General features: G+C 39.0%; 1 protein-coding gene across 13 annotated transcripts in view; it reads right to left on the bottom strand.

Annotated features, from left to right (window-relative positions):
• Gnl3l (G protein nucleolar 3 like) overlaps positions 1–21303 on the bottom strand; it is a 119473-nt gene that overhangs the window by 56625 nt on the left and 41545 nt on the right. For 8 of the 13 annotated variants that reach the window (XR_015442381.1, XR_002391828.2, XR_002391826.2 and 5 more), the window contains 2 exons: positions 21110–21237; positions 17291–17513 (listed from right to left, as the gene is read on the bottom strand). Coding sequence is in view for 5 of the 13 variants with exons in the window: in XM_087189636.1 (XP_087045762.1) it covers positions 15861–15943; positions 17291–17513; positions 21110–21237 (434 nt within the window). In the remaining 8 variants the exon portion in view is untranslated. Of the gene's footprint in view, positions 1–15752; positions 15944–17290; positions 19623–19818; positions 19875–21109; positions 21238–21303 lie in introns of those variants that run through there. The other 5 variants (XM_087189636.1, XM_087189635.1, XM_087189634.1 and 2 more) reach the window with 3 other exon arrangements.

Raw genomic sequence — 21303 nt, forward strand, 5'->3', positions numbered from 1 at the left:
AAGATTTTCCATAATGAAAAAACCACAGTTGGCATGGTAACACACACCTGTAATCCCAGGAGTCTGGGAGACTGTAGCAGAAGAATCATAAGCTCAAGACCAACCCAGGCAATTTAGCAACACCTTATCTCAAAATTTAAAAAAAACAATTTTAAAATACTGTGGATGTAGCTCAGTGAAAAGGCCCTGAGTTCAATTCCTAGGACAAAAGAAAAAGATAACTATTTAGAAAATGAAAAAGGCACACTAGGAAAAACTTGATACAGGGTATATATCTGCTAAAGAACTTTCATAGCCATCATAGAATCTAGAAAACTTGCCAGAGATTTAGCTCAGGGGTTCCACCACCTGCCTCGCAAGGCCAAGGTTCCGAGTTCGATCCTCAGAATAAAAAAAAAAAAAAAATCTAGAAAACTCAGCAATAACAAAACAATCTGATACAAAATATCCAAAAGATCTGGATATGGTTGTACACACGTATAATCCCAGCACCGAGAGAATCTGAGACAGGAGAACTGCAAGTTTGTCACACCTGAGCAACCTAGTGACACCTTGTCTCAAAGTGAAAAGTGCTATGAATTAGCACAGTGACAAACTACCACTGGGTTTGATCCCCAGTAGCAGAAATATATATCACCAAAAAAAATGTACAAGAAGATATACAGATGGCAAATAAGCATATGAAAATAAATGCAAACTATTAGTCATCAAGGAAATTCAGATCAAAACTACAATGATGTACTACTACATACCCATTAGAATACCAAATGTCAAAAAACTAACAATACTAAGTGCTAACATTTGACAGACGGGAATATCAAATGGTAGAGCCCCTCTAAAAAAGTTTAGCAGTTTCTTAGCATGTTCAACATATGTTTAACATACATCCCCAGCAACCCAACTCCAGGTAGCTACTGTAGAGAAATGAAAACACAAATATTTATTGCAGCTTTATTAATAATCAACCAAAACTAAAAAGAATCCAAGTATTCTTCAACTGGGGAATGAATAAACAAACAGTACATACACACAATAGAGTACAACCATTGCTGCGTATCATGGCACATACTTTTAATAACAAATACTAGAAGGCTGAGGAAAGAGGATTGCAAGCTTGAGCCCAGCCTGGACTATTTAGAGACTCTGTCTCAAAACAAAAGGAATTGAGGACGTAACTCAGCATTACCTGGGTTCAATCCCCAACACCATTAAAAAAAAATAAGAGGGCTAGGGACTTAGCCCAATGATGCCACCACCACCTGCCTCACAAAAGCAAGGTCCTGTGTTCGATTCCCAGTACCGGAAAAAATAAATAAATTCCTGCCGGGGATTTAGCTCAGTGGTTCCGCTGCCTGCCTCATAAGCACAAGGCCCCGAGTTCGATCCCTGGTACCAAAAAAAAAAAACTTTCTCATTTTCTGGGATGGGGATGTAGCTCAGTGGCACTGCTCCTGCCTAAGCAAGCACAAGGTCCTGAGTTCAATCCCTGATACCAAAAAGAGAAAAAAAAACAAGAAATAAGAAATATTAATGTACTCAACAACATGGATAAATCACAAATGTATTCTTAGCAAGTTATTCTCAAAAGGTTATATACTATATAGTTTGACTTGTATGACACTCTTCAAGGGCCGGGGATTTAGCTCATTGGTTCCGCCGCCTGCCTCACAAGCGGAAGGACCTGAGTTCGATCCCTGGTACCAAAAAAAAAAAAAAAAGACACTCTTCAAAAGACAAACAATAAGGACAAAGAATAAATCAGTGATTGCCAGGGGTTAGGTGTAGGGAATGATTTTCATTATACAGTACTAGGAATAAATTGGTAAAAGATGGCTGATAAAATTGTTCTGTACATTGTGTTGGTTCTACAAATCTCTGCATTTATTAAACCTTACAAAAATGTATGCCAGAGCGAATTTTACTCTAATGTGAAGTTCAAATATAAAGGTTTGAAAAAAATAAATAAACAAAAAATAAATAAAAGTTTGAAAACTTGGGCTAGGTGGGGAGACTGAGGCAGGAGGATCACTGTGAGTCTGAGGCCACCCTGAACTACACTACAGAGTTCAAGGCTAGCATGAAAAACATGGCAAGACCCTATCTCAAAAAGCAAAAAACATAACCAATACCACCCCTCGTTGCCCCAGCACCCAGCACCGTCATGCAGAGTGTCGCTGCATTGGCCAGGCTGGTATCTGGATCTGCACTACAGAGGTGCCTGGGGTCATAAAGGCCATGGTTATCAGCTCCACAAGATAGAGCAGAAGTGAACAACAAAGAGAGGCCCCCTCTGAGGCTCCTTGATGAAAATTGAAGTCCACTGGAAAAGTAAAGAAAATCTCTGCAATAAAAGCACACTGGACCACCAGGGTTGGTAAGTTGGTGGGATCAGCACCTCCCATCAGAAACCACACTCATTTCAGGGGAAGGGCAGCTGAAACCTGCAGCAGAACCCTGCAGAGTTCAATCCCGCAGGAGGTCAGGGACCTCAACTTGGGCCTTGCAGCCAGAAATCAGCCTGAATCTCAATAGACTACAGCTGGCTTGCAGAGACTAATTGACTTAGATCTGCACACTGCTGCCCACATTGTCAATCGTGACAGCAGAGACATACCCTGAAGGAGGCCCTTTTCTCTTTTCTCTCTCTCCCTTCTTGTTCTTCACTTCTCTCCCTTTTTGTTCTTGTTCCTGTCCTGCTTTGGATTTTTATTCTTTCCTTATCTTGATTGTCATTAAGGTGAATACAGCCTTTAACTGCCTTATTGCTACTAATTTGTTCTGTTCTTATCTTTGATCCTATACTCTTTCCCTAGTCCTTCAACAGCTTCCCAAAGTTTGTGTGATCTTCCTGTGTCCTCTAGCCTCACTTCTAACCTTTTCCTCTCCTTCTCTCTGTCCGTCCCACACAAATCCTACATCCTCATCCCAAATGGTAAATTTGCTATATTGAAGAGTTTATTCCCTACGAACATATTTGGGGCTGGTCCTCTATTTTGATCTAGTTTACCTGGTTAAAGGTGACAGATTAATAGCTACCACAAATTGTCTTTTTCTAAGCTGTGTTTGATGGTATTGTTGATGCCAACTGTATCACTTGGGCTAAGGTGTTGTGATTGATCTAATCAGTTGTCCTTCCTGGTATACTTAAAACGAGATTGCCTAAGAGTCATTAGAGACTCAAAAGCTAAAGACCACCTATACCTGGAAGACACCTCTAAGAAGCAATCATTCCGTAAGGGTTCTAGGTACGTGCAATAAAGACACTCACAATAAGCAATACTAAGTATCAACCCCAGGAATGAAACCAAAAATAGCACCAACAACAAAAATAGAAATAAAAAGACTCCTAAACGAGGCACAAACCAAGACTTCCAGCTCAACAAGAGCAAATTCTGGGGGAAACGAGGTGACAAACTCTGATAATCAACCACTTAGACACCCGGAACTGATAGCACAGGAAGTAACAAAAAAGATGAATGAGGCTCTAGAAAAATACAAAACAGAAATAATTTCCCAGAAAAATACAGAGATGGGGAGCAGAATGAAAGACATGATTAGAGATTATAAAACAGAAACAGATAAATAAAATTAGATGAGCTCAAAACCACAAAGGAAGCCATGAATGCCCAGCATAAAAAATGGAAACCATGAACACCCAACATAGGAAAGAAATGGAATCCATGAAACAGATCCAAACAGATATCCAGAAGATGAAAAACTCTATTGAAAGTATTCACAGCAGAATGAGCCAATGTGAAGACAGAATATCAGATATAAAAGACAGGATTGTGGTTTGTGACCATGAAAAGAGATTTCTTGAAAATACTAAGGGACCATGTGAAATTGATCCAGCAGCTGCTAGATAACACAAAGAATCACATATCACTGATAGGAGTCCACCACAATACAAGAGAAAATACAAATGACATAAAAAAAAAACTTCACAGAAGTAATGCCATAAAACTTCCCAAGCAGAGGAAAAGAATTTGACATACAGAGGAGGCATACAGTACTCCAAACTAGCCATGACCAAAAAAATCTACACCTCTACACCTAGACATATAATATTCAAGATCCCAGAAAGCAGCCAACAGAAAAACAAAATACTACAAGCAGTTAGAGAAAAGAAACAAATAATACACAAAGGAAACACCATCACAATCACAGCACACTTTTCAACACAAACCCTCAACTCAAGGACAGCCTGGAGTGAAGTATTTCAAGTCCTAAAAGAAAACAACTTCCAACCTGAATTAATGTATTCTGCTAAACTACCTTTCAAAATAGATTTACTAATAAGATACTTTCACAACAAACAACACCTGAGAAACTTCATGAACACCAAACCAGCATTCCAAACAATTCTAAACAATATCGTAGAAAAAAACAAGGAGAGTCACAACTCCATGAGGCCCAACAGAACAAACCTATGCAGCAAGGCAAGAAATTAAAGTAAAAGGGGGAAAGAATGAAAAATAAAAGAGTCAACAGCAGGAAAATACCAGGACAAGGATAAGTCAATACATATCAGTTATAACCACCAATAATAATGGTCTCAATTCACTAATCAAAAGAAACAGACTGGCAGAATGAATTAGAAAGCAAAATCCAACAATATGCTGTATATGAGAAACATATTTAATTAAAAAAGAAATTCTGACTGCTCCCAGCACAGAGGAGGTGAGACGCTCCCAGCACCCAGGAGTCTCCCTGGCCACCATAGTACTGCTCCAAGCACAGAGGAGGTGAGCCACTCCCAGTGCCCAGGAGAAGGCTCCCGGGTCATCATAGCACCGGTCCCAGTGCACAAGAGGTGAGCCACTCCCAGTGCCCAGGAGGAGGCTCCCCAGACACCACAGCACCGCTCCCAGAGCAGAGGAAGTGAGCCAATCCCAGTGCCCAGGAGGAGGCACCCAGGCCGCCATAGCAATGCTCCCAGCATAGAGGTGTGCCACATGGGTGCCAGCAGGACAACCCCCACCAATGTCAAAATGAGAACACACGTAAATAAGCCACAAAACCAAATTTCCAGATCACCTACAGCAACCCCAAAAGGAAATTTGAAGGAACAATATGAAACTCAACCACCTGAACTCCTTGAATTGGCAACAAAAGAAGATCTGGAAAAAAATGAAATCAGAAATAATTTCTCAGGTAACAGAAGAGATTGTACTCATAGTGCAAGACATGATTAATAAATCTAGAGGACACATATAAAAAAACAGAGGAACTGAGGAACATGATGGAATCCATAAAACAGATACAAACATTTACAGGAGATTAAAAACTCCACTGAAAGCCTATGCAACAGAATGAGTCAATGTGAGGACAAAATTTCAGATATAGAAGATAAGATTGCAATTAGTGACAAGGAAAAGAAAAATTTCCTTAAAATTGTAAGGAACCACGAGAAATCAATCAAGCAGCTGCTAGATGATGCAAAGAAGAATAACGTAAGACTGATCAGAGTCAATGAAGAAACAGGAGAGAGTGAAGATAACATAAAAAAAACTCTTCACAGAAGTGATGGCAGAAAACTTCCTAAGCAGGGGTAAAGAACTTGACATACAGATAAGTAAGGCATATAGGACTCAAACTAGCCTTGAACAAAAAACTCTACACATAGGCATATAAATTAAGATTCCAGAAACCCAACAGAAGGACAAAGTTCTACAAGCAGTTAGAGAAAAGAAATAAATCACATACAAAGGAAAGCCCATCAGAATCACAGCAGACTTCTCAATGCAAACCCTCAAGGCAAGAAGAGCTTGGAGCGACATATTCCAAACCCTAAAGGAAAACAGCCTCCAACCCAGATGGATGAACCCTGCAAAACTATCTTTCAAAATTGATGGAGAAATGAGTTACTTTCATGACAAAGAGCACCTGAGGAAATTGATGAATACCAAACCAGCACTCCAAAAAATTTTAGACAATATCCTAGGAACAGACATTGAAGATCACAACCCCAGGAAACACAGCAGAATGAATCCATTGGGCCTGACAAGGAATTAAATGCAAAGGGGGAGAATCTAACAAAAAGAAAAAGTCATGACAATGATGTCAGTATGTATCAGTTATAACCATCAATGTTAATGGTCTCAATTCACCAATCAAAAGAAACAGACTGGCAGAATGGGTCAAGAAGCAAGATCCAACAATATGCTGCATACAAGAAACACACTTAATTCAAAAAGAAATGCATAGACTGAAAGTTAAAGGGTGGAAAACAATACTCCATGTGACAGAAACCCGAAAAAAAGAAGTAGGTGTCCTCTTCAGAGAACAAGTGAATTTCAACCCAAAAGCTGAAACACTTCTGGTCCCAAGAATTTCAGATAAGGGATAGTCAACTAGTATGTACAAATCTTTTGTGAAAATGTGTTTTCATTCCTCTTAAGCAAAAACTTAAGAGCAGAAATGTTGGTTCTTAACAGTAATACAAGTAATTTCTATGTTGTTTTCCAAAATGGTTTTATCACTTTACATTTGCATTAGCAGTATTCAAAAGTTCTAACTGGTTCACACCTAAGCTGACATGTTCTTTCAAAACTTTTAACTTCATCTCCCTAACGAGTGTATATTTCAATCTTGTTATTGTACTGATTAGTATTTTTCTGATTCTAATGTTGCACACCTTTCCTTGTGCTGTACTGGCTATTTATCATCTTCTTGTGCCTACTTTTTAATTCGGGTATCTATTATTGAGCTTTAAGAGCTCTTTATATATTCTGGTCTAAGGTTATATGCATTATAAATAAATATGGTCTATTTAAGGACTACTTTTCATTTTCTTAATGATGTCATTTAAAGTTCTAAATTTTGATGGAATCTCATTTATCAATTTTTTTTCTTTAATACATCATGTTTTTTTATCCTAGGAAATTCTTGCCTACCCTAAATTCATAAACATCTTCTGTTATAACTTCTTCCTAAAGTTTTATAGTTTCTCTTTCATATTTAGGTTCATAGATCCTTTCAAGTTATTTTTATATATGGAAATAAAGGGTTCAGGTTAATTTTTTACATACAGATAACAGGCGTTCTAGTACCATTTGCTGAAAACACTATCTTTTCCTCTGCTCTTGAGTTGAGTTTATGTTCTATAAAATGTTAATGTTAAATAATCTTTTGAAACTCAGTGGACCATATATGTGTGGTTCTATTTCCAGATTTTCTGTTTTATTCCAATGATCTATATGTCTTTCCTTACACCAACACTACCCTGATTACTGTAGCTTTACAGCAAGTCTTAAAATTAGGTAATAAGGTCCAAGGATTTAGCTCAGTGGTTCCACTGCCTGCCTCGAAAGTGCAAGATCCTGAGTTCAATCCCTGGTACCAAAAAAAAAAAATTAGGTAATGTCTTCCAACACTATTTTTTTTTATTTTTACTTTTCTAGGTCCTTTGTACCGCTACATAACTTTTAAATTTCAATATCCAATTCTTCATTTATAGCAAGTATACACAGACCTGAATTTTGTTATATACCTTGTGTTTTCTAATCATCCTAAATTCAAATAAAAGTTCTAGGGGCTCCTAGAGATTTCTTAGTATTTTCTCTGTAGATGATCATTTCATCTACATATAAAGATTTTACTTCTACCTTGCCAACCCTATGCTATTTGTTTCTTTTTATTGCCAGGCTATTTTGGTTTAGGCCTATGTTTCAAAGTTTAATAGACAGATGAACAGTAGGCATATCTGCCCTTGTTCCCCACCTTAAGGAGAAAGCATTCTATTTTTTCCATTCATATAAGGCATTTTTGCTGAAGTATGGAGTACATGTCTTATCAGTTGAGAAGGTTCTGTTCTACTTCTAGGCTCCTGATAGCTTTTACCATGAACAGCTGTAGAATCCAGTCCAATACTTTTTCTCCAACTAGTGACAGGATCATATGGCTTTTTCCTTTCCTCTGTTAAAATGCTGACTTATAGGGGTGGATCTTCCAAGGCTAAACCAACACTGCCATCCCTATAATAAAACCACTTTCTACATACTGCCAGATCTGACTTCTAATAGTTTGTTTTGTTAAACAAATTTTTATCTATGTTCATACTTTTTTCTTCTATTATCTTTATCCAGTTTTAGGATTAGCACAATGTTGATTTCCTAAAATGAGAAGTGTTCCTTCTTTCTTCTGCTTTAAATGTTTGATATAATTCATCAGTTAAAATGTATATGACCCTGTTGTCATACGGATAGGTTTTCAAGGTAGAAATATACCTTAATAGGTGCTATTCACATTTTACATTTCCTCCAGAGTCAGTTTCATTTGTCTTCCAAGGTACCTCACAGAAGTTGTCAAATTTATTTCTTTTTGTTTGTTTTGTTTTGTATGGTGTTTTTTTTGGTACCAGGGATCAAACTCGGGACCTTCCGCTTGTGAGGCAGGCACCGGAACCACTGAGCTAAATCCCCGGCCCTGTCAAATTTATTTCAAAAAGGATTTTTATAATATGCTTTCTATATCCTTTTAAATTTTGTAAAATCTGTGGTAATATCCTCTAAATTTTGATATTATAATTTTAAAAATGTATAATTCATATTGTGTAATAGGAAGAAAAGGTCTAAAGGAGTAGGGGAAGTGGGAATGGTAGGGGAAAGGAAAGAAGGGAAAAGAAAAAATATGAGAAAAGGAAAAAAAATGGAAACAAAGTCTTTGCAAATAGAAAAGGGTGCAGGGGGTGAAGGGAGGGCAGGGGAAGGGGAAAATAATAAGAACCAAGATACATCATGTAAAAGTACAAGATCTCAATGATGAATGTAACTGTATTTTATATCTAAAATGTATCAATAAACTTAATTAAAAAAAAGAAATTCTTGGGCTGAAAGTAAAAGGATGAAAAACATTCTCCATGTGACAGGAAACTGGAAAAATGCAGAAGTAGCTATCCTATTTGCAGACAAAGTAGATTATCAAACTAAAACTAATTAAGAGACACAAAGAAGGTCACTACATCCTTGTAAAGGGAACAATCCAAGATGAAGAGATGATGACAACCACAAATATATATACACAAAATACTAGTGCACCCAACTATATAAAACAAATATTAATGGACATGAAAAACCAAATAAGCACTAATACAATTGCAGTGGGGGACCTCAATACCTGACTGTCACAAACAGAAAATCAACAATGAAATACTAGAACTGATCAAAACTTTTGAACAAATGAACTTAAAATATATCTACAGAGTACTCCACCTCACAAAATCAGAATATACATTTTTTTCATCTGCATCCGTTTCATTCTCTATAATAGACCACATACTATCTCATAGAACTTGTTTAAGTAAATTCAAAGGAACTGAAGTTATCCCCTGTATATTATCAGACCATAGTGCAATTAAATTGGAGGTCAATAGCATAAGAAACCATAAGAACTTCACAAACACATGGAAATTGAATAACACCCTCCTGAATAACCAATGGGTCACAGAGGAAATTAAGAAATTAGACAGTTTCTACAATTAAATGATAATGCCAATACAAAATACCAAAATTCATGGGACACAATGAAAGCAGTTCTATGAGGGTAATTCTTATTGGTGAATGCCTATATGAGGAAAACAGAATGAGCTCAAATTAACAACCTAATGCTGAACCTCAAGCTCCTATAAAAAGAGCAAGATAAGCCCAAAGCTCGTACAAGGGAGGAAATTATAAACATCAGAGCAGAAATTAATGCAATGGAGACTAAGAGAATGATACAAAAAAATCAATGAATCAAAGAGTTGGTTCTTAGAATAAAATCAATAAACTATTACCCAAACCTTATCAACAAAAGGAAAGAAAAGGCTCAAATCCATGCAATTAGGAACAAAAAGAGTGAAATCATAACAGATCCAGCAGAAATCCACAGGATCATCAATACCTTCCTTCAAGAACCTGTACTCCAATCAAATGCAAAAAACAGAAGAAATGGACAGATTCCTAGATACATATAACTTACCAAAGTTGAACGAAGATATATAAATTCTAAACATCCCAATTACAATTAATAAAATTTAAAACATAATTAAAAATTTGCCAACAAAGAAAAGCCCAGGTCTGGATGGCTTCACTACTGAATACTACAAGAAATTTAGGGAAGAGCTAATGCCACTATTTCTCAAATTCTTTAATGGAACTGAAAGAGAAGCAATACTCCCAAATTCTTTCCTGGAAGCAAGTATTATTTTGATTCCAAAAGCAGAGAAGGACCCAATGGAAAAATAGAACTCAGGCCAATCTCCCTAATCAACATAGATGCAAAAATCCTCAATAAGATACTGGCAAAAAGAATACAGAGGATCATCAAGATCATACACCCTGACCAAGTGGGATTCATCCCAGGGATGCAAGGATGGTTCAACATACATAAATCAATAAATTTAATACACTTTATTAACAGTCAAGGACAAAAACATATGATCATCTCAATAGATGTAGAAAAAGTGTTCGACAAAATCCAACACCAATTTATGATAAAAACCCTAAAGAAAATTGAAATAGGTCTTTGTCTCAACCTGAAAAAGGCAATCTATGAAAAACCAACAACCAACATCATATTAATGGGTCAAAAGCTGAAGCCTTTCACACTAAAATCAGGAACAAGACAAGGATATCTACTATCACCATTTCTGTTTAATATCGTTTTGGAAACATTAGCCACAGCAATTAGACAAGAGAAATAAAAAGAATAAAGATAGGAAAGGAAGAAGTTAAACTGTCATTATATGCTGAGGACATGACACTCTATGTGGAAAACCAAAAAAAACTCTGCTAAAAGACATGTAGACTTGACAGATTTAGTAGAGTAGCGGGATATAAGGTTAACACTCAAACCTCAATAGTCTTCTTGTACACAAATAATAGAATCACTGAGAGAAAAAAATGGGGAAATAATTCCTTTCAAAATAGCATCCAAAAAATGAACTATCTAGGAATCAATCTAAGGAAGGAAGTAAAAGACCTCTACCTTGAGAACTACAGCACTCTGAAAAAAGAGATTGAAGAGGATAACAGAAAATGGAAAGACATCACTTGTTCCTGGGTAGGAAGAACCATTATAGTAAAAATGGACATATTCCCAAAACTGAGAAAATAATCCAAAAATTCATTTGGAACCAGAAGAGACTCCAAATAGCAAAAGCAATTCTAGGCAACAATGACATGACAGGGGACATCACAATACCCAACGTGAAACTATACTACAAAGCCACTGTGATAAAAACAGCATGGTACTGGGCCAGGGATTTAGCTCAGTGATTCCACTGTCTGCCTCACAATGCAAGGTCCCAAGTTCAATCCCCAGTACCAAAAACAAAAAAAAAAACCCAGCATGGTACTGGCAAAGAAAAAGACGCGAGGATCAGTAGAATAAATAAGAAGCAGACACAACTCCAGACATACTCAGCTACCTCATCTTTGACAAAGGAGCCAACCACCTTCACTGGAGGAAAGATAGCCTCTTTAATAAATTGTGCTAGAAATATTGAATTTCATCCTGCCAAAGATTAAAAATCTTTCACCATGCACTAAACCAAAATCAAAGTGGATCAGATATCTAAATATTAAAACAGAAACACTAAACTTTCTGGAAGTTAGGTTAGGTAGAACTCTCGAAGACATTGGAATAGGAAAAGACTTTACGAACAAAACCTCAGTAGCACGGGAACTAGCACAAAGCATCAACAACTGGGATCTCATCTCATTAAAAAGCTCCTGCATGGGCCGGGGATTTAGCTCAGTGGTTCTGGCACCTGCCTCAAAAGCGCAAGGTCCCGAGTTCGATCCCTGGTACCAAAAAAAAAACACAAAAAGCTCCTGCATTGCAAGAGAAACCACCAACAGAGCTAAGAGACAACCGACAATGTGGGAAAAAATTTTTACCAGCTGCTCCTCAAAGAACTACTATCTAGAATATATAAAGAACTTTAAAAAATCAGACCCCTCAAATTTAAAGACCCAATTCAAAAATGGGCATCTGAAATGAAAAGACATTAATCAGACAAAAAAGTAAAAGCAGCAAGTAAATATATTTTTAAAATGTTCAACAACACTGGTCATTCTAGATGAAAACACTAAGATTTCACGTCACTCCAGAAAGAAAGGCTGATATCAAGAAATTAACCAGGGCTGGGATTTGGCTCAGTGGGGCCCGTGCCTATCTCACAAGCACAAGGTCCTGAGTTTAATTCCAGGTACCCCCCGCAAAAAATCAACCAACAAATGCTGGTGGGGTTGTGGGGAGAAAGGAACCCTTCTCTACTGTTGGTGGGAATGCAGGCTGGTCCAACCACTGTGGAAATCAATATGGAGATATCTCAAAAAACTAGGATTAGAGGTCCCATTTGACCCAGCTAATCCCCTGCTGGGTATCTTCCCAAAAAATAAAGAATCATACCACAGTGATATATGCGCACCCATGTTTATAGCAGCAGTTTTTAATAGCTAAAACTTGGAAACAGCCCAATTGCCCATCACCTGAAGACTAGATAAAGATGTGGTTTTTTTATAAAATGGAGTACTACTCGGCCATAAAGAATGAGAAACTAGAAACATTTGTAACTAAATTGATGCACATAAGGTCATACACTTAAGTGAAGTAAATAGGATACATGTGTAAATACTGAATAGTTCCTTTGATGTAAGAACCTGAAAGTGTAAATATAGATCAAAATGTACAATACATAATGTGAAATAGGCAGAAATTGTCTAAAGGGGAATGGGAAGTGGGAGGGGTAAGGTAAAGGAAAGGAAAAAGAATATGAGAAATGGAAACAAAGTCTTTGTAAATAGGGAGGAGTGGTGGGTCTGCAGGGAGGGCAGGGGAATGAAGGAAAAACAAGAACCAAGATATATCATGTAAAGGTATAAATTCCAAATGATGAATGTCATTGTACTGTATACCTGAAATGTACCAATGAATTTAATGAATATATATATATATGTATATATATATGAAGAAAAAAATGAAAAAAAAATGGTCTGGGGTTGTAGTTTAGTAGTACATTTGCCTAGCATATACAGGCCCTGGATTCAGATCCAGGGCTGAAAAAAATTAAAAGAATAATAGTTTAAATATGTAATGTTATAAAATAAATCTATAAAATCTATGATTCTCTTTACACAGTATCCATGCTAATGCAAAACCACAGGGGCACAACACAGATCAGTGGTTGCCAGCATCTGAGGACAGGAAGTAGAGGTTCACTAAAAGGGAGACAAATTCTTAACATACTTTATTTCTTCTGCTTGATATTGGTCAAATTTATGATCCTGTATTGCTTACTACTCATCTAGATCTATTTCTAGTACTTACCAGCACTACTTGAGCATATCAGAAAATATTTTAAGTGTTAAATTATAAAATTCCATATGGTTAGAAAATGGTTAGTGCATGCCTGTAATCCTACCACTAGGGAGGCTGAGACAGGAGGATTGCCCCAAGTTCAAAGCCAGCCTGGACTACATAGTGAATTTAAGTCCAGCCTGAACTAGAGTGAGATGCTGTTTCAAAAGAAAAAAAAATGGCACTAGCTATCTTGGAACACTATTATCTACCAGGAGAGTTGGTAATAAGAGTGAAATAAGTTGGACCTCACCCAAGGAAACTATGATAATCTAATTTTAGCAAGACACTAGATTTTTAAACCAAAAGAGAAAATGTATTCAAAGAACTTGATAACAGAAACTAGCACAAAGTGAGTGCTTAATCAATATTCTTTTGTTAAAGTAGTACAATGCAGAGAAAATGCACTGCATATCAATTATACTTGGAGCCAGCTACAATGGCATACACCTGTAGGATAAAAATTTCAAGGCCAACCTGGGCAATTAAATGAGATCCTCTCTCAAAATGTAAAGAAAAGAAAACAGACTGGACTGTAGCTCAGCAGTATAGTGCTAGAGTGCTTGCCTCGTATGCGTAAGGCCATGGGCTCAATCCCCAGTATCACTCCTGGTCCTCAAAAACAAAACAAAACAAAAAGCATCACAGAGCCAGGGATTTAGCTCAGTGGTTTTGGCGCCTGCCTCGCAAGCGTAAGGTCCTGAGTTAGATCCCCAGTACCAAAATCAAAAACAAACCAAAAAAAGCATCACACTTGGTTTCCAAGCCTGGTATCACCACATAATGTTGTCTTGGGAACATCCTGTCAACATTCTGAGCTCATTTATTTTTCATGCGAACAATCCTTTATTGGCAGAACTGTATTGAGGTTAAAGGAGGTAACTGATTTCCAGAGCTTGGTGCAGTTTATATTCAATCAATACATAATTCTCTCCTTTGGTTCCCCTTGAACACAGAAATGGTCTGCACTTGCCTGCCTGAATAGCTTACAGCCAATAGCTTTCTAGTCGCTGTCATTTTCCCTCCTAGGATCTAGTTAGTTAAATTAGGGGCTACCAGCTGGAGAGAGGTAAAAGGATTAAGTGTACCCATGAGTCCAAGGATGGTGTGGAAGTTTGGTGGGTGGCAAAGACTGAAGTCATGCAATACCCATCCTCTTCAAATGTATCATCTCAGGTAGACTGCCAGGAACTGAAATCATGTACAGAAACCAAAACTCCCTAAAGCAAGATTGTCTGTTGTAGTCATCTATCCCAGTCCCTTTCTGAGGGCTTGGTACAGTTTGGATCTTAAATGATCCCTAAAGGCCCATGTGTTGAGTCTTGGTCAGTGTGGCATTATTGGGAGGTGGAGAAAACTTTAATAGGTGGGGATAAGGTGTAGATCCCTTGAAAAGGATTGTGGGAGCCCAGACCGTTTCTGGGTCCTGGTCATAAGGCTAGAAGTTTTGGTCCACCACAAGCTCCCAACATATGCTCCCTTGCTACAGAGCCACAGCAATGGGGCCAATCCATCAGGGACCAGAACTTCTAAAACTGTAACCCCAAATCTTTTCTTAGTTGATTATTTCAAGTATTTTGTTATACCGATGGAAAGTTAACAGAGGACCCCTAACACTGCTTGGACCCACTGCCTTTCTCTAATGGAGTAGGTGCTCCCCAGAAATGGTAGCTAGTTACTGGGAAAGGAGTTGACTGGTACATCACCAAATACAGTTCTTTTGAAGACAGTCGGTCAAGGTAAGATCACACAAAGGGACCAGTCAGAGTATTTTAAAGGGATTTCTCCAAATTCACAGAAATACCAAGACAAGACTTGCCCCTAAAGTATCTAGCTTCCCTACCAACAAGAGCCTTGTTTTCTCTTCATGCAATCAAGGTACCTCCTACCACACTTCAGCACTAGACAAGCTTGTCCTCTTCTTCCCACTATCCTAACCCCAGACCCTTCCAAAATTAGAAATGTCATCATTGTTCCCTCAACACCCCTCCACCACCCAGGTGAGGACCTGTGGACTTGAAATACACATGACCAGGAATCCACTGCAGGAATGCCTTGGCACTGACATCTCTTGCAGAGTGGTAAAGAAACCATCCACCCAGGGACCACCAGGTTCTATCAGCAGTCTATCATCTAGTTCTACATTCAGTTGTCCAAGAGGGTTTGGTGGGAAATCAGCTCTCAGATCAGCCCAACCTACATGGCAGGACACCAGAATCGAGGGTGGGAGATATTAGCACCTGGGCTCTACTGGTATTTTATGTCTCTCTCATAAAATATAGCAAGAATTAAATAAAAGGTATTGGGCTTAGTGGCTCTAGCTCTTGGTTTTGTTTCTTTTTTTTTTTCTTCTTTTTTTATTTCTTCTGGAGAGAATAGAGGAAACAGTGAAGGGAGAGGACACGTAGTATGGAAGAGATTCTTTTATTATACAGGTGCTTCAGAGACAACCAAACTCCATCTGTATCCCACAGGAACCAGGGCTTGGGGCGGGGTAAAGGGGTGAGATCAGTGGATTAATCACCAGCACTGTTATCACCATTGCCAGAAAGGTCGAGGATAGACATCATGGAATCAGAGAGCTTGCTGGCAATTTTATCTGCAGATGGTAAAATACAAATCTTTTGGTAATTGGATCGCCAACAGAAGGCCTGCCAGAGGTGGTCTATAGCTAGGTTTGTCTGTACCAAGCTCCCATACTGGCTCACTTACCCTCCAAACACTAAACAGTACAACTGGTGGGATGTTCAAAGCCACTGTTCAACCCCACAGGTTGTCTATCTGTGATCATCCCAACATAGGTTCTATCCCAGGTTTTAAGACTCATGTGGCTCCAAGTATTTTCAATCCTTCCAAATACCAAAACAACACATTTCTCCTATTGTGCTGAATGTAGCATTCCACCATTACCCTCAAAATAAAGCTCTCAGTGAAGGGGCAACACAGCAGTAGTAGCTTTGAATATAAATGTTCAACACTTGTACCACCCTAGTGTTCCTCTGGATTCCCTCAGAGTCTATCTCCTCCAGGAAGCCTGCTCTGATCACATCTATTTAACCACCATCCCAGGCTGGGTTAGGTTTCTTCTCAGTGCTTGCTCTCTTCAAAGTGACTGCTCTATGCTATCAATATCTGTTTTGTCTTCTCCTCACTCCCTAATAAGAGTAGGAGTTCAAGAACAATTTATCCCTGGATTCCCAGGACTCAGTTTGGAGCCAGTCCAAGAGTGACTAATTGTGAAACATGGAATAGTTTAGGGTTGACAGGGTCAAAGCGATACTACTATGTAAGTATTTGCTTGTGGGTATCTCTCAGGAAAGAGATACAAGAAACTAACAGGTTTTCTATGGAAAGAGGCCTGGATGACTAGTAGATGCGAGAGGTATTTTACTGTACAACCTTTAGGATTCTGACGTTACTGCATACTGATAGATTAAGAGCTAGGAGTAGTAGCACATGCCTATAATGCCAGCACTCTGAGAGGCTGAGGCAGGAGAATCAGAAGTTCAAGCGCAGCATGGGCAACTTGGCAAGACTGTCTCAAAATTTTAAAAAGGGCTGGGAATGTAGCTTCAGTGCAAAGGCCCTGTGTTCAATCCCCAGCACCATTAAAAAAAAAAAACACCTGATAAACGTGTCTATATGATACACAGACTAGGCAGTTGTTCTATAAGTATGTTCCTCAGAAGAACAACATCAGCTCAGGCCCTACAACTGACCTACTTAATTAGAAACTTTAGGTAAGGCCCAGAAATCTGTGTGTTAACAACCATTCAGGTGATTCTGATATAAGCTAGAGTCTGAGAACCACTGTGCTAGTAGCTAAGCCTCCTAATCCATCTTGCCCCCCAACCCTAGGCTGCAATTACACATGGAAGATGTTAATTTGGTGCCCCTAATCCAGGCAGGCCCTTCTCAGAGCACAGTGGTAGTTAGGTACTCCCACCTGTACGCTTCTGCATCTTCTTCTTATTCTTCAGGGCGGATGCCAGAACCTGGCCCTGTTGCAGGGGGTCTGTCTCCATAATCCTCTGCAGAACTGGACGGCGGTCCACTGAGCTGACCTCTCCAACGCTACTGTTCTTGGAGTGGTGGTGGTCCACATTGTGTTTAGCCCACCCCACCTGATAACAGTTTGGATTGGTGCGATACCCTGTAAGGTCTCCACTCTGGGGAGAGAAAAGAGGATAACGGTGAGGTCTTGACTTCCAGAGGACCTCCAAAGACTTCTGCAGAGGAGGCAAGGACAGGCTTGGGTAAGAAAAAGGAACATGAAGCCATGCAGAACTAGGATCCAGTTCTGGCTGTGCCATATACTTGCAGGTACTTAGCCTGTCAGCCTCAGTTTGCTCATCTGTTAAATGGAGGTAGATAACTGGTAGCTTGCATGGCTTTTACAAAAAATTTAATTGACAAAGTAGGGTTATTTGATCAATCACAACTGGTATTACAATAATTCTTCACTTAAGTGATCCCTCAAGGTCTAACTCAATTTAAGAATTATTTTCTGAAACCCATTTTGTGCCCAGCTGTGTGAGACAATGAGAATAGACACAAAAATGAGTCAGATTCAGTTCCACCTTCAGGAAGCAAGCAGACTAAAGAGGACAAAGAGCTGGGTGCAATGATATACACTTGTAATCCCACCAGTGGAGAGGCTGAGACAGGAGGACGGCCTTGAGTTTGAGACCAGCATAGGCTATACCATGAGTTCAAGGCCAGCCTATAACACAGAGCAAGATCCTATCTCAAAAAACCAAGAAATAAAAACTAAAAAAAGGGTACAACAATCTATCTCACAAGTTAGAAGATGGTATCTGCCCAATAGGGACACAAAGGATGAGTGACTAAGAGGTTGGGGGCAATGGTGGTGGTCAACATACCACTAATGGGGAGGGTCATTCCTGACTGAACACTGAAAAAGAACAAAGCATTGTTGGGCATCAAAAAGTGTGTTTGGCAGGAGTGAAGAGTGTATGTGAGCAGTAAAAGCCAGTATTAACAGAAAATTTACAGTGTGCAGGTACCATTCTAAATATATACATATATTTGAGTATATATGTGCATACATATATAGACATACACACAAACATATACATATAGGTAGATATGTAGTAATGTGCCACATAAAGATGGTCAGGGAACGATGCATCACATAAACAATGGTAGTCTCATGAGATTACACTGTCTATCATAGCCAATTTAGTTTGTTTGAGCACACTCTAGGTTATTTACACAATAATGAATTTGCCTGATGCACCTCTCAGAACATAACCCTGTTAAACATTATGTGATTGTATTAACTCCTTTGTACATATTAATTAATTTAATCCTTGTTAACAAAGCTAACAAGGACCCTAAGGTCACTAACTAGTAAACAGTGAAGTAGTAAGAACCTAAGGAGTCTGGCTCCTGAACCCATGCATAAGACCATGTACTATACTGTAGTGGGGAAAAACATGATGGGGCAAGTTTGAGCAAAGCTACATATTATATCATTCTGGAATTGGGAGCAGGGGCACCATTCACAATACTGTATAACTAAAAAGGTGTCTCCTGCAGTTGGGTAATGAGGTAGCCCTCCTGGGAGCCTTGAACTGAGTTTGGAACTTACAGTATAGAAAGGGGAAATACTTACAAGGTTCTGAGGAAAAGTTACATATCCAGGGTCTTACGGGCTGAGTGAAAAATATCATTAAGGGAGGTAATCTTAAACACACAACTTTATACTGATTTTTCCTTTAAGCAATATGGAAACCTCTGAAACTATGTGAGGACCTGCCACGGTCCAATTAAGATCTCACCTTTTCTTGAGGCTGTAGAGGTTGTAGCTTCCTCCCAGGACTCCCTGCACCCACCCTGGCCCCTTTCTTTCCGAGTGATAGTTCTAATATATAAACCTGACCATTAAGAAACCCTTCAAATACGGGCATCGTGGTACATGCCTGTCGTCCCAGCACTCTGGGAGGCAAAGGCAAAAGGATCCCAAGTTCCAGTCCAGTCTGGGCAATTTGGTGACTTAGCGATATCCTGTATCAAAATAGATAGATAGAAGGGCTGGGGATGTAGCTCAGCAGTACAGTGCTACCTGGCAAGCATGGATTCCCAGTACCAAAAAAAAAAAAAATAGATAGGTAAAGATAGACAGACAGACAGAGTGAGGGATGTAGCTCAGTGTAAAGATGCTGGGTTCAAAACCTCTTCCAGGTATTATGTAGTCATGAAAAATTAAAAGACAACTCTTGATGTAATCAGGTGAAATGATCTCCAAGATCAATCTGTGAGAGAAACAAAGTGAGAACAATATGAACGGCATGCTCCTATTTGAATTAAAATAGTTATTTTCAGCTATTTGCATATATATACGTGTATATATAAATACTATCCATGAAAGAAAATGTAAGTCTGCTGATAGTGACTGCCTCCAAGGAAGGGAAAGGGTAGATGGGAGACAGAAGTAGGAGAAAGACTTACTTTTCACTGCATACCCTTTAGTATCTTTTAAATTTTAAACCATGTATACGTATTACCTAGAAAAAAAGCAAAAATTTTAATCAGCAAAACAGAAAAAAAATCCTTTGACTCAGAAAAAAAAACCTGACTTTTAGTGTTTTCCTATTTATGGTTTAAAGTCCAACTCCAGGCCTTCTGTGATCTGATTCCACACTCATCTTCTCCCACCTCCCAATCTCACACCACTAGCAAATTCTCCATTAACGCTACACTCACTCTTTCAGGCCTTATCATGTGCACAGGCTGAGTCCCTGCCCAGAGAACTCAGCCTTTAAGATGAAGCTCAACCAAGGCATCCCTGATCCACAAGTGATATAGGTTAGGGCTCTCAAATCCATGCTGTCCCAACTTCTGTTTCCATGACCCACCAGTATCCCATATGCCTCTATCATAGTGCAGATGTCTATGTCTGAGATCTACTAAATAAAATGTGAACTTGTGAAGGACAGAAATAGGGGAACAAGCAGAAGAGGCTGGAAAAAAAAACCTGGAGTCCTATCATGCCATGCAGATCTTATATAATAGGCTTCAGACATATAGACTTCATCCTGTAGGTGGTGGGGAGCCATGAAAGGATTCTCAGCAGCGGAGGTAACATGATCAGAATGGGCCTTAGAAACCATGGGACATGTGTCCAAGTGAGTTGAGGATTAGAAGCTTATTCTAGGGTTGTGGGCATGATAGAGATAAAAAGAAATTGACAGCTTTTCAGGAGATGTAGGAGGAAGAAGTCATGAGACTGACTGACAGTATATATGGCAGTGGTGGTGAACCTACAGCACCTGTGTTACTTTCCTTTTAAGACAAAAGATGTTAATGTATGGGTTGTTTTTTCTAAACTAAAACCTCAGTATTCAGGTTTAACTGCAGTGTTGGCACTTTGTGATAAACAAGTGTGTTTTGGGTTACAGTTTGGATACTTGTCTCTAAAAGGTTCACTATCACAGGTACAGTATATGGAATCTTAGATACTAGTCAAGGGAAGAGTAGTTTGCAACTTGAACAACTAAGTGGTTAGATAGTGATACTTATTCTATGCTGGAATCGGGGCTAAGAAACTTGCTTAAAAGATTATACCTCCTCCCTGGACATGTCCTTGTTTGGAAAAGAACACACCGGCTCAGGCATCCAGGAGCGCACAGAGTGTGTCCCACTCACATATACCTCACTGCCTATGACAGCTGGGCGGACTGACCAACTGTCAGAACCCTGGGTGGAAGACAGGGTTACCATGAAGAATACGGATAGGTACCTGATATATGGTGGTTTTATTTTCAATGGCATCTGCTATTTTCATCACTGGAGAATGCAGCCTCTTGATCTCCATTTCAAGCACGTCTATGTCACCCAACAGCTCATCAGACTCTCCTGTGGCCAAGCCTTTAATACAACCAACACCGTCAGGGCTCTGGTTAGCTCCCTTACTGCCACCTCCTGGTCAGGCCT

Source organism: Heterocephalus glaber, unplaced genomic scaffold (assembly GCF_053883595.1).
Source record: "Heterocephalus glaber isolate CG9 unplaced genomic scaffold, H.glaber_assembly_v1.0 deba00001545, whole genome shotgun sequence".
Lineage (NCBI taxonomy): Eukaryota > Metazoa > Chordata > Mammalia > Rodentia > Bathyergidae > Heterocephalus > Heterocephalus glaber.